Source organism: Gorilla gorilla, chromosome 7 (genome assembly GCF_029281585.2).
Source record: "Gorilla gorilla gorilla isolate KB3781 chromosome 7, NHGRI_mGorGor1-v2.1_pri, whole genome shotgun sequence".
Classification (NCBI taxonomy): Eukaryota; Metazoa; Chordata; class Mammalia; order Primates; family Hominidae; genus Gorilla; species Gorilla gorilla.
Genome location: NC_073231.2, coordinates 150,094,592 through 150,108,254, shown reverse-complemented (window position 1 = coordinate 150,108,254; position 13,663 = coordinate 150,094,592). Strand labels below are relative to the sequence as shown.

Genomic DNA, 13,663 nt, shown 5'->3' with positions numbered 1-13,663 from the left:
CCAGCCCAGGCCCAGAACACCAGAGGCTGCCCCCACGCCGGTGTGGCAGACAGAGGTGGAGGACCTACTCCCTGGGTCTCAGATCAGTGGCGACCCCTCCCTGTTGTGCCGCTGGGGCCTGCTCTGACGCCCGCTGTGCTCTGCTGCACGGCCTTGGGCAAGATTTTGGCATCTTTGGCCACAAAGGCCAAGACCACACCACCAAGGGCACCTGGGGTCCCAGGGGCCAGCCCTGTCCAGCTACAAATGTACCCAGCAGGACTTGGGGAGAGTCCTCCTCTCACCAGGCACAGAGGGGGTGTCCCTGGGTGGGACTGAGTGAGTTCTGGCATGGGGGAGGAGGTAGCTAGCATCCACATAACCTCCCTCACAGACCACAGTTGAGGGGGCCTTTTAGGGGTAAGAAAAGGGCATCCCGTGCCTGTCCCGAGCAGGAGCCCCACCCTGGTGCCCAGCATCCGTCCCTGGAAGGGCCTACCTCGGCCAGGAAGGCGGTGGTGGTCACCCTCTGGTTCTCATACGCACTGCTGTGTGCGCATGCCAGCGTCTTCAGCACCAGGGGGAGTCGGGGCCCTGCGTGCTCAGCCATGGCCCTGGGAAAGGGGGCCGCTGAGGGTGCAGGGGCTGTTGCTGTGCTGAACCCTACCCAGGCACCTTCCACCCTGCACAGCCCTGGTCCGCTCCACCGCCAGCTCCCAGATTCCGGGAGTTCTACGTCTCAGAGATGCCTCCCAGCTTGCCTCGCCAGGCCTCTGCAGGGGTGCCTCCCTACCCCTGCCCCAGAGAGCGAACAGGCAGGAGCCCAGGGCACCATTGGCCTGACACGCATGGGCCCCCGCCTGATCCTGTCATGTTCTGGGCTCGAGATCCCGTGGAGCCCAGCCAGTGCTGGAGCTGCAGTGGGCTGGGCCCGCTCACCTGGCCAACCTGGTGGCCCCCTCCTCATGCCCCGCCGAGGTCCTGAGCAGTTCCCAGCCTCCCTCTAGGTCCATGCGCTGTACCACATCCTCGCTGCCGCTGCGGAGTAGCATGGACCGCAGGGTGTCCACTGCAGAGCTGCAGGATTGCCAGGGTGCTCAGCTGGTGGGGCACACACGCCCACCTCCCTTCCTGATTAACTCCTCAGGTCTGCACCCAATGCGTGTTGCCCACCTGGTGGCTAGCCCTATCCCTGCCAGAGCCACTCTCCAGGAAGCAGGCTCTGGGCCATCTGCTACAGGCCCCCCGTTTCCCCACCCAAGGCAAGGACGCAGATGTTGGCTTGGAGGTGAGCTAGTAGCAAGGTCAGCCTGTGGCCACCTGGCCACCAGCCTGAGAGCTGGACACAGGCAAAGCCCTCTGGCTGCACCGGCCTTCCTTTCCGGACACCCAGACGCTGCTGGGCACCCACACCACAGGTGCCCCCCACCCTGGGCCTGTTCCTGCCTGGCACCTCGGGTTCTCACACCTGTACCCCAGGAGACTCCACAGCCCTCTGGGAGGCGGGCAGGCCCCTGATCCACTCCCAGTGTCGGCTGAGGCTGGCTGGCAAGTGAGCGGGAGGATGGTGCCGAGAGCTGGAGGGGCTGCTGGGGTGCTGAAGAGCAGGCGCCCTGGGCGTGCAATGGGGGCCACCTTGGCCAACTCTCTGACTCCCCAGACCCCCACCAGGCAAGCACCTTGCCCTCTGGTCTCCCTGGCAGTGGCTGGGCCAGAAACTGGCAGGGAGAGTCTGATGTTGAAGCCTCTACAGGGCCCAGCTTGAGCCTGGCATCGACCATCGGCTCAGATAAGCCCTTCCCTGCTGAGGCTGCTCCACTCCTGGCTGCCAGTGGGCGGGGCGTAGTGTGTGACCCAACAGGCACGGTCTGGGGCAGAGGATGCCCTGCACCAGCGTCCCCACCCAGCAGGACCCTCCATTTCAACTCGACAGCCCCTGCCATGTGGCTTTCCACTGCCCTCAAGCACCTCACACTTAGGCCCCCGCCACCTTTGGACCTCTGTCCCCACAAGGCTTCGTCCTCAGGAGCACCTGGCCCAAAAGCAGACAACCCCCGAGCGGCATGGGCCGTGTGGTGACCGCTGGTGGTGGTGACAGTGCCACTGCCCTGGTCACCTCTGCCAGGTGTCCCACAGGCCCCCTGGTGTGCTGGGACGTGGAGTGGGCCTAGCAGGGAACAAGTGGCCCTGCCAAGCTGGGGGCCAGGCCCTACTCTCCTGGATGGTGTGTGAGGCCCTCATGCAGGTGGGATCTAGGAGGAGGGTGTGATGGGCACAGGAGCATGAGACAAGCTTGTTAGAGATCTGGTGATGGGCCCCATGAGGCTTCTGGACGGTTGGGTACACAGGGCCGGTGATGCCGGCAGGAATGAGGCGGTCTGAGAGCTGGACAGGGGCTGTAGAAGCTGAGGGCCACGGGGGTCTTGGCAGCCCAGGAAGGAGGTGCTGGGGGCCTGCTCCCAGTATACCACTGTCCCCATGGGGTGTGCCTGGGTGGTCTGGTGCTGACCAACAGCAGGGCCAGCCCCTCACACGGCCCTTGATGAGTGTCGCCAGGCTCCTCTCTCTCACGGGTTCCCTCCCCAAGGTAGGACGTGCGAGGAGGCAGCTCTGGGAAAGCCAGGAGTCCCATGGTTCCAGTGTTGGGGCCTGATCTTTGAGCCCAGGTAGCCTGGGTGCCAAGGGGGCTTCCAGCCCTGGGAACAGGACAGCCAGCACTGACCACAGGCAGAGGACAGAGCCACACCAGTCACTGCAGTTCCTGGGAGATGCCCTTGACACACACAGGCCAGGCCAGCCGCAGGCGGAGGGAGGACCCACAGGGCCACAGTCAGTTCAGCCGGGCCTCATGGTCTGAGCCAGGGCCCGGCTTGAGTGCAGCTCTGCCTCCAGCTCCACACCCTGCTCCAGGCCTCGAGCCCTGCAAGGCCCCATCTGGACCAGGGGCTGCACTCCAGGCTGCAAATGGCGCAGGCACAGCAACTCACAACCAGCTTCGACAAATCTAACGGGAAGCGTGTGTTTGGCTCACGAATGTGTTAGTGATTTGGATGAGGGTGCCTCCCTTGCTTGTGTGCCCAGGACATTTAAGAATGTGGCACCCACAAGGGTCCGACCCACTGGCGAACGGCCTGTACACCAGGCTCTGCAATCGTCCCAGTGAAGGGGCACCTGGGGGTGGGCGTGGGGCCCGCAGCCCTACAGCTCGGGGCGGAGGCACTGATTCGCAGCAGGCCAGGCCCGGGGGCTGGTGGCTGCCCCATCCCATTCACATTTTCCACTCAGTTTGCTAGGGGCAGAGCAGCGCTGGCAGCCGGCCCCACTGGGCTTTACGAGCTGGCCTGTGGCTGAGCAGCCTGTGGTGCTGGGGCAGGGGGAGGGGGAGGGGCTGAAGTGCGGCTGTCCCCCTGGTGTGTCCTGGCCAAGGGGGGCAGGGGGAGGGGGCTGAAGTGAGGCTGTCCCCCTGGTGTGTCCTGGCCAAGGTGCACACCCAAACCTGGGCGCCTGGGTGGGACGGACCCAGAGCCCTCCTGGGCAGGTGGGGCATGGCGGCCCGGCGTTCACATGGGCTCGTGGTCCTGGGGTCAGGCCACACAGCCACGCCTGCCCAGGGTGTCGGCCGCCTCTGTCTGTGCTATGGCCCCAGGCAGGTGTGTAGGACCTGAAATGCTTCATGTCAGGCACCTGGGCAGCTCTTACGTGTGGGGCTGTGAACACGTGCCAAAGGCCGCTCTGCTGGGGCAGTTTCAGGGACAAGGCTGGTCCTGCCATGGTTGACCCCAGCCTATACCCCAAAGACTCCGCACAACTCCACTCCCAGGAGAAGGCACCACCCTGATCCTGCCTGAGCTGCCACGCGAAGCCCCCACCAGCCGCCTGTGTTCAGCACCACTGCACAGACCGCTCGCAGAGGCGAGGAGGGAGGCCTTCACAGCCAGTGTGAGAAGGGTGGCCGTGGATGTCACCACTGACAGCTCAGCCCTGCACCTGGGTGAGGCGCCAGCTCCCTGGGAGCAAAGTCGCTCCCACACTCCCCATGGTTCAGATCTGCCGTCCGCCCCCACCACGCGCGTGCACACGCATGCCTGTGCTTCCGAATCAGTACTGGAGGTGGGAAGTGGGGACCCAGATACCTGCAGGGTTCCAGGTTCCTGGTGGCTAGGGCTGGACTGGCACCCCTCCTTTCCTGGGCCTGCAGGTTCCGGGGCAGCTGGACACCCACGGTGCAGCTGACGCGCAGCAGAAGCACCACAAACAGCTGGGGGTAGAGCTCTAGCACTGCGGGCCCCGCTGCAGGCGTGGACATGACCTCAAACAGTGCACAGGTAGCCTGGGGGAGAAGTCATCACAGGGCCATGCCTCCCTCCAGGCCGCACGAGATCTGAGCCCTGCACCCAATGAGCCTGCATCCCCCTTCGCATGCATCGTGTGCTCGGAGGTCTCAGATCCCAGCTGCAGCGCAGGAAGGGCGAGGCGCACCACTGCATGGCTTGGCCCTCAGGGGTAGAGGCAGGAGACAGGGACAGAGGGGCAGTCAGCCTTCACAGGACAGACCTCAGGCCATCTGTGCTCAGCTCCTCAGAAAGGAGGAGGAGGGAATTCTCACAGCTGCTTTACTGCTTAAAACACTGCCAAGCTGGGTTTATTTTTTTTCCGCAGGATAAAACATAAAGTGGCCTCCCCTGGGGGCCCACACCTGTGAGGCCTTTACGAGCCTGAGCTCAGAGCTCCCAGCCCGGTGCTGCCTCCAGGTGCCTGTGGGGTGGCGTCCGGGCCACCTCATCAAAAGGCCTGCCCCCGGGCATCCAGGCAAGCCGGGCAGGGACAGCGTGTCAAGGTGGCCCCGAGAGCCCGACTCACCGAGAGAGGCAGCAGCGTGGCCACGCGGTCTGGGGTGCGGCCCAGCAGGAAGGCCCGGCTCTCCTTGAACGGGACGTCCCTACTCATCTTCTCCAGCAGCAGCCCCAGGACCTGGGCAGCTAGGCGAGGCTCCACCGCCAGTGCCCGCCACAGCATGCAGGTGTGGCTGGAACAGAGCAGGAGAGTCACTTTGAGGCCGTGGCTGGTCAGGGCGCTGCCGGCACCTGGGCCGGGCATCCCTGCCCCCCGCCACCTGGGTGCCGTGGACCCTGGCTCCACGACGCTCAGACACGGCCACCAGGCTCAGCTGCAGCCAGCTGGGAAATGGCCTCCTGGCCTCAGATCTGAGCTCACCCCTTCCCCTGACTCCAGGGATGTGTAAACAGAGCTGGTAATAAAGGACACAGAGAAAAATCTGGGCCTATACACACAGGGCCCAGGGCAGTGGTGTGGGAGGTCCCTGGGGAGCTACTGGGAGAGAGAACAAATCTTCCCTGGAGGAAGCAACGTCTGGCCCAGGCCTCAGGGCGGCACAGGGTCAAAGAGCGCAGCTCCCAAGGAGACCTGGCAGTGCTGCCAAGAACACTCAGACGGCGCCGCAGACGCACCGTGAGGCAGCTACGCTCAGCGTTTGCAGAAATAAACAACAAACTCTGAATATGACGGGAACTGAAAATTCTAAAAACAGATACAGCAAATTTAAAAGAAAACCAAACAGCTCTTTTAGAAATGAAACAATAATGTACTCAGTGGACATATTTGGTGCCAGTCTAGATACAGTAGAAGAGAGAAACAGTAAATAGGAAGATTAAGAACTTACCCAGTGAATAGGAAGATAAAAAAATTTCAGATAAATTATTACAGAGAAAGAATAACGTGGGAAGGCAGAGGATAGAATAAGGGACGCAGAAGATGGAATGAGGGCTAACGTACATTTGATGGATGTCCCAGAGGCAGAGGAAACAATGGCTGACAAGGAGTAGGTTGGGGTTTTCAGAACTGGTGAAATATACTGACCTACAGACAGGGAGCCCTGAAGCCGCCTGGCAGAACAAAGGAAAAGCAGCCCCCACCTGCAAACTGCAGATGAGCAACAAGCAGGCAGTGGCTTCCTGGACAGATGTGGTGCTAGGAGACTTCACCTGGCTCTCAGGAGCAACGACAGAAGCCAGAAACAGTGATGTGCTGTCACACACCTGAGCAAACTCCACTGAACTAGGATACTAAGCCACAGAAAGAACAGTCACAAGGGATGGCCAAATAAAGACATTCTCAAGTAAACAAAGGCGGACAGTGTGTCACTGATCCTCGTGGTGGGAATTCCAGGAGACGTCCTTCAAGCAGAAGGCAAGCAGTAGAGGGCTGGGCGTGAGCGTGGGGAGCAAATGACCTGGCAGGAAACGTGGACAAATGCACAGGAGGGCAGGCACACAGCATGCGCCAGCAAGGACGTGGTGGCCGTCGCTGAGGTGCCAGGAGGCCACAGACTCAGCCACTGTGGGCCCCCATGAGGCTGCATACGACAGCCAAGCCAACCTGTGCCCAGGGAAGGGCTGGCAAGCTTCTGACCAGGACAGACAGTGGCTCAGGCCTTGGGGGCCGGGTGGCCTCTGGCAGCTCATCAAGCCTGCCACTGTAGTGCGAGAGCAGCCACAGACAGTGTGGAAGTGGACGGAGCGTTGCTTCCGGAAGCTTTAACTCATGGACACTGGAATCAGGATTTCCTATCATTTTCACGTGTCATGAAATATTATTTTTGTCTTTTTCTGACCATTTATGAATGTAGAACCCATCCTTAGCTCACGGGGTGGCAGGGTAGAGATGGCCACAGTGACTCCACTTCTTTTTTTTTGAGACAGAGTCTCGCTCTGTTGCCCAGGCTGGAGTGCAATGGCGCGATCTCAGCTCACTGTAACCTCCACCTCCCAGGTTCAAGCGATTCTCCTGCCTTGGCCTCCTGAGTAGCTGGGATTACAGACACGTGCTGCCACGCCTAGCTAATTTATATATATATATATATGAAATTTTATTTATTTTTTGAGACGGAGTTTCACTCTTGTTGCCCAGGCTGGAGTGCAATGGCCCAATCATGGCTCACTGCATCTTCCGCCTCCTGGGTTCAAGTGATTCTCCTGCCTCAGCCTCCCGAGTAGCTGTGATTACAGGCAGGCACCACCACGCCTGGCTAATTCTGTATTTTTAGTAGAGATGAAGTTTCACCATGTTGGTCAGGCTGGTCTCGAACTCCCAACCTCAGGTGGTCCGCCTCCCAAAGTGTTGGGATTATAGGCGTGAGCCACCGTGCCTGGCCAATTTTTTGTTTTTTGTTTTGAGACAGAGTTCTTGCTCTGTCGCCCAGGCTGGAGTGCAGTGGTGCAATCTTGGCTCACTGCAAGCTCCGCCTCCTGGGTTCACACCATTCTCCTGCCTCAGCCTCCCGAGTAGCTGGGACTACAGGCGCCCGCCACCTCGCCTGGCTAATTTTTTATATTTTTAGTAGAGACGGGGTTTTACCATGTTAGCCAGGATGGTCTCGATCTCCTGACCTCGTGATCCACCCGCCTCGGCCTCCCAAAGTGCTGGGATTACAGGGGTGAGCCACTGCGCCTGGCCATGCCTGGCCAATTTTTATATTTTTAGTAGAGACGGGGTTTTGCCATGTTGGCCAGGCTGGTCGCAAACTTCTGACCTCAGGTAATCCTCCTGCCTCAGCCTCCCACACTGCTGGGATTACAGGTATGAGCCACAGTGCCCAGCCTTGATTCCACTCCTATATACACACGAAAGAGAAATGCATGCTCTACCCACCAACAGACACTCCCAGGAACATTCAAAGCATTGCCATCCCCAGCAGCCCCAAACCAAAAACAATCTGAATGTCCATCACCTAGAAACAGACACACAGTGCAGCCCACACGGCACCCAGCACTGCCCGGCAAGGAGAAAGGATGGGCAGCAGCACCCGGCACTGCCCGGCAAGGAGGAAGGATGGGCAGCAGCACCCGGCACTGCCCGGCAAGGAGGAAGGATGGGCAGCAGCACCCGGCACTGCCCGGCAAGGAGGAAGGATGGGCAGCAGCACCCGGCACTGCCCGGCAAGGAGGAAGCATGGGCAGCAGCACCCGGCACTGCCCGGCAAGGAGGAAGCATGGGCAGCAGCACCCGGCACTGCCCGGCAAGGAGGAAGGATGGGCAGCAGCACCCGGCACTGCCCGGCAAGGAGGAAGGATGGGCAGCAGCACCCGGCACTGCCCGGCAAGGAGGAAGGATGGGCAGCAGCACCCGGCACTGCCCGGCAAGGAGGAAGGATGGGCAGCAGCACCCGGCACTGCCCGGCAAGGAGGAAGGATGGGCAGCAGCACCCGGCACTGCCCGGCAAGGAGGAAGGATGGGCAGCAGCACCCGGCACTTCCCGGCAAGGAGGAAGGATGGGCAGCAGCACCCGGCACTACCTGGCAAGGAGGAAGGATGGGCAGCAGCACCGCCGTGCTAAGGAGAGGCCGGGATGACCCACCACACAGCACAATCGCCAAAACCTCTAGTGGTGGCGGTCAGGTGGCCATGACTCTCTAGGGGACTGAGGGGCACACAGGAGCCTGCTGGGGACCGGACACCTCCTCTGCCTTGACCTGGAAAGTCCCGCAGGGCCCAGTGACTCCGTGCTTGCCCTTTGTGTGAGCCACGCCTCCACGGAAAACGAAAACAGTGATTGGTGAGCCAGGCGGTAATCACGGAGGAAATACAAGTCAACGCCGGCTGTGCCCAAGAACAACGGTCATGACGACTCGGGCGCCCAGCAGCCCAGCCAGACCCAGACCTCAGCCTGCATTCGGGGCCGATGCTGGACTTCAGTGAGGACACATGCAGCCACCTTTAGGGCAAACGCTAAAAGAAAAGCAACAGACTGCAGGATTGCAAACTGAGTGGAGAAAGTGAGGTAAGAGGGACACTGTCAATCTAAAAAAGGACAAGAAAGAAGATTTTTAAAAAACAAAACATGTAACAAAGACGCAAAAGATATGACAGTGGATTTAAACTCACTCTATCAGTAACAAAATGCAGCTATTTACCATGCAAGAGATTTAAAACAAACACACAGAAAGGTCAACAGTACCAGGAAGGAGCAGGGCCACCAGACAAGTGCACCTCTGAGCAGAAGGTGCCTGCGGGTCCCCCCTGCCAGGAGGAAGTGGGCATTGCAGCTTGGATGCACCTAATGGGAGGGCCTCAGAGCATATGAAAAAAAGCAAAGCTGACAGGGTAAAGGGCCAGGTGCAAGGAAACCTGTGTTCCCCACGGCAGCCTCATGCCCCCGCCTGCCAGGGGAAGGGTCACTCTGCCTTGCCCAGCATGGAGTCTCCCGGAGGTCACAGGAAGCCAGGTGCCCCTGGGCCAGCCTCTGTCCACGACTAAGATGGCAAAGAAAGGAAGGGCCAGCAGACCCATGCTCCGGAGGCCTCAGCGAGGAAGGGGGACCCCAGTGGGCTGGTGGGTGGTAGACACACCCTGCCCTTTGCTGGGAGCTGGGAGGTGTGAGCTTGGGAAGACATAGTGATGTATGGTACAGACAAGGTTGTCCTTGGGCTCCTGAGGGGGCTGAGATCAGGCAGTTCCCGGGGGTCTGCTCACAGGCAGCAGTGGATGCCCTGCAGAGGACAAGGCTTGGGGCAGCTGGAAACAAGACACAGGGTGAGGGGCAGCCTCCAGTGTGTGCTGGAGCCTGGGGCCAACAGAGCAGCCAGGCAGTTTTGGAACCTTAGAGGAAGGCAGAAATAGCAGCTTCCCTGTGGGGGTGCTGTGCAGGGCCCACCGGAGCCAGTGAGGATCCCAAAACGCCTGGAGAGGAGAGGTCCCCGTGGGTACCTGAGAGACTGGGGCCTGTCTCCATGTCACTTTCTGTCCCACGTGGCCTATAGCCATGGGAACTCATGCAGAAAGTCGGGGTGAAGAGCCGGGTGGAGGGCTCGGGGAGCATCATTCCAGAGGGACCCCTAAGCCTGGAGTCTGAGCTAGGTACCTGTCCAAGGGCAAGGGGCTGCCCAGGAGGCTGGACACCACGGCCGCGCAGTGCTGGGTGGCCAGGAGGTACACGCTGTGCTGGGCGGCCGGCAGGACGTGCTCTCCCTGGGCCTCCTGAAGCTTGGAGCGCAGCACGCTCACGATCTCGGGCACCTGTAGATGGGCGGGACACGGTGGTCAGGCCACGCGTGGGGGACAGCTGTGGGCACACCTACGCCAGGCCAAGGGGGTGGGGCCATGAGGGAGCCCCATGAGATGCAGAGCTCCATACTGCTGGTGCCAGCCTGAGGTAGGGCCAGGATCCCCCGTGGGCCACGGACAGCCCAGAAGCCAAGGAACTGGAGCCACGACCTGGATTCCGCGTGCAAAGTGGCCAGTGCCCCGGGAGGTAGAGGAAGCGCCAAGGGCACATGTGGCCCAGAGGCTGGTTTGGAGCTGGGCAGGCATCCAACAGAGCCAGCGGCCCCATGCCCTCACAGCACGCCTGCTGGGTCCAACTCTCAGGCTCCCCTGGCAGGCCCACCGGAGGCAGGACCCACACAGCTGCCAATGGCACTCTTGCGGGAGCTGGGCTGGGGATGTGGTGGGAAGGGAGAAGGAGACAGATTCCCAGACTGAGGATGGAGCTGGGCCTGAGATGGAAGGATGGGACTTGGGGGGCTGTGAGTTTGCGACTGTCCTGCTGCTCCAGAAAGCAGGTGAACGGAACACGGAGGAAACATGGGCAGGAGGACGCTGGCCCTGGGACCCCCAGGCCCACCACAAGTCCAGCAGCAGCATAGCATGAGCCTCACTCTGGGGGACGGCCTTGTCACGAGGGGGCTCCCTGCTCATGGTGGGTATTGGCCTGGGAGTCTCCTCTCCACCCTCAGCCATGGTGACCCCTACTGCCAAATGCTTACTGCACAGCTGGAAAATACCACCATGTTGGGTGAAAACAAACAAAGCAACGGGCCATGAGGTCAGGCTTGCCTCGCCCTAGGGGACGGCTGGCACACTGTGGGCTAAGGGAAACATGAGTGCTTTCACCCGCCTTTTCGCTTCCTTTTCCCCCCTTATTCTCTCAGCACTTGTTTTTGCCAAATTCTAACCCGTCTTCAGACCTAAGAGAAAGATTTCTCCATGGTAGTCCTGTAGGGAGAGGGGGCAGAGCAGTGAGGGTCACACCCGAGGAGGGCTGGGCAGGGTGGTCCACGACAGGCCAGGGCCAGCCTCACTGTTTTCTCCCGTGGTGCCACCTCTCCAAGAGCCACTACCCCACCGCGCCCTCTCCCACCTTCTCCTGGAGCCCCCCCCCGCGCCCGGCCCTCTCCCACCTTCTCCTGGAGCACGCCGCCCCGCTCCTGCAGCAGGCAGTTGATCATGACGGTAGCTGCTCGGGAGCAGTTCTTTTCGGGGTCTCCCAGGGCCTCAAACATGGTTAGCAAGAGGCTGATGAGCTGGTCTGGGGGGAGGCGCTTGGCAATAATCTAGGAGGAAGGCGATGCCAGAGGTTGAGGGAAGGGGGGCACCCCCAACGCCACTTCTCCGAGGCATCGGGTCTCAGGGGCTCGCGTTAGGGCGGGAAGCCACGCCCCTTCTTGCAGCCCGGCCCCAGCCACTGGGCCCTGCGCCTTCAATGAGCTCGCCGCACGGGGGTGGGGTCTCCTTCTCCAGAACCTGCCAGGGCCTGCTGGAACCTGGGCGGGCTCCTGGAAGGTGGTGCCTGGGCAGCTGCAGGGCTGGGGTCACAGTACCCTCCTCAGGCTCCTTCTGACCAGTGAAGTGGGCTGGGAGCAGCCCTGTGGTGCAGTCGCCCTGGAGCTCTCTAGAACACAGGGTGAAGGACAGATGAGCCTTAGCTCACACCTGGGATCCCAGCACCAGAAAGGGCCCTGGTGACCTACCCCTCCTTCCTCTGCAGGAGACACAGTCTCTGGACCTGGAAGGCCATTCCTAAGCACCAAATGGAGACAGGCCGTGTTCCAGCTTGGGGACCCACATGAGAGCACGGAGGGAGGGGCAGCTTTCTCATCCCCTTGGAAGGACATTTTTTTTCCCCCCCTGTAATGCAATACTTTAATAATACTCAAGCTTGTGTTGTGAGCTGAGCCTCAGAGTAGACCAGGCAGGCATGGGTCGGGGAGGGGACGCAGTGCCCAGGGTCATCCTCCCTTCAGATGGCAGTGGACAAAGCACCTTGACCAGCTGGAACCAAGGGCAGGGCCCGTCCCTGGCCCCTTGGCAAGAGGGCTAGAGCCCGCTGCACCCTGCAGGCGATGACCCTAGCCCCCCACGTGGCTCTTGGGTAGCTTTTGGGGACAACACCACACAGGGCAGCCGCTGAAGATTCTGTTCCAGAAATCTGCATCTTCATGAGCAGGCCAGGGTATCAGTGGCAGGCAGAGGGCGGCTGTGCCTCATGGCACCCCATTCTCTCCTCGGCCTCTGCCAGGTCTCAGACAAATAGCACCTTCCTCTCGTATGGACTGCACTGCCCCAGCGTAGGCGGGTGTGGGTGATGGGGCCAGTGCAGGGCAGCGCCGGCAACTAATGCAAACACCCAGGCCCTGCTCATGTCCACTGGCCATGGGTGGCACTTACAGAGGCCAGGGGAGGCCAGGTGCTACCTCGGAAGTCCCTGTTAGCCCCAGACAGTGCCAGCCTGCCTTCCGGCCGCAGAGCTCCCAGCTGGTACCTGGCCTACACTGTGGCAGGTGTGGAAGAGAATGGCGGGGTCAGGGTGCACGAGGCCGTCCTTGAGGCTGAGGAGCCGCTCCGCCACGTCATCGCGGTAGTCCCGGGAGAAGCCTGAGGGGCGGCAGGAACGAGCAGTCGGGCCCAGGCCCTCCCTGGCGATCCCGCAGCCTGGACTCTGCACCTCATCCCTCCAAGCACCCCTGCACGACCACTGGCCCCCACACTCCTGACGAGGGCTCACCCTCATAGCCGAGCTGGAGGTAGAGCAGGGAGTAGACACAGTCCACGGCCTCCTGGCGGGTGGCAGGCCACAGGTCCGCACACCGTGGGGAGAAGAGGCCGATGAGAAGGCCCAGGTTGTGGAAGGGCACCAGGGCCTGGAGGAGGAGATACCTGGGCTATTAGAATGCTGGGGGTGGGTGGATGCCACCTATGCCACCTGTACCCAGAGGAGGGCTGGAGTGTGGCCAGGAGTGCTGCTGGTGTCCACGAAGCCCTGGGCCCTCAGTGTGGCCAACACAGCTCCCAGTGAGTTCCTCCCTCCCCTCCTGCTGCAGCGTGGACGCTGCTCAGCTCAGCTCTGACCACACCTCGTCTACACCAGGGCCACACAGGCTCCCAGGCCGGGCCCCTACAAGAAGGAGGGCCAGGCCATGCCAACGTGGGCACACAGGCGTATGCAGGCAGACGGACAACTGGGGTGAGGAGGGGGCCCCAAATGGGAGGAGTGCACGGGCTCTGCCAATTTGGGTGAGGGGCAGGACTGTACAAGACCCCTCACACCCTGACTGTCCTGGTCCTGCCTTCCAGAGCCTTTCTGCTCTCCTCAGTCCTGCCCCTCCCCTGCTCCTATAGGCGGACAGCTTCCTCCTACTTCCACACCTCCTCCCCAGCAGACGCACCTGTCCCCCCTCCCACCACCTGCTCCCTTCTCAGCTCCCACGTGCGAGGCCTTCCTGGGAGGTGCTCCCACCCTGCCCTTGCACAGGATCCTGGGCTCAGATGGAAACCTGGTATCTACTTGGGCGCCACTGATAAGAAAGAATTTCAAGTCAGAAGGGAAAGGCTGGAATGTTAGAGAAAGACTGCAGGGTGACCAGCCATTGTTCTTAGGCTGGGCATCCAT

At 61.1% G+C, this 13,663-nt stretch overlaps 1 protein-coding gene across 21 annotated transcripts in view; it reads right to left on the bottom strand.

Annotated features, from left to right (window-relative positions):
* MROH1 (maestro heat like repeat family member 1) overlaps positions 1-13,663 on the bottom strand; it is a 113,347-nt gene that overhangs the window by 2,075 nt on the left and 97,609 nt on the right. For 17 of the 21 annotated variants that reach the window (XM_063709627.1, XM_063709618.1, XM_063709626.1 and 14 more), the window contains 8 exons: positions 12,779-12,914; positions 12,536-12,648; positions 11,175-11,327; positions 9,857-10,011; positions 4,840-5,005; positions 4,113-4,309; positions 919-1,056; positions 479-593 (listed from right to left, as the gene is read on the bottom strand). In XM_063709627.1, coding sequence (XP_063565697.1) covers positions 479-593; positions 919-1,056; positions 4,113-4,309; positions 4,840-5,005; positions 9,857-10,011; positions 11,175-11,327; positions 12,536-12,648; positions 12,779-12,914 — 1,173 coding nt within the window. Of the gene's footprint in view, positions 1-478; positions 610-918; positions 1,057-4,112; positions 4,310-4,839; positions 5,006-9,856; positions 11,135-11,174; positions 11,666-12,535; positions 12,649-12,778; positions 12,915-13,663 lie in introns of those variants that run through there. The other 4 variants (XR_010135066.1, XM_063709628.1, XM_063709629.1 and 1 more) reach the window with 4 other exon arrangements.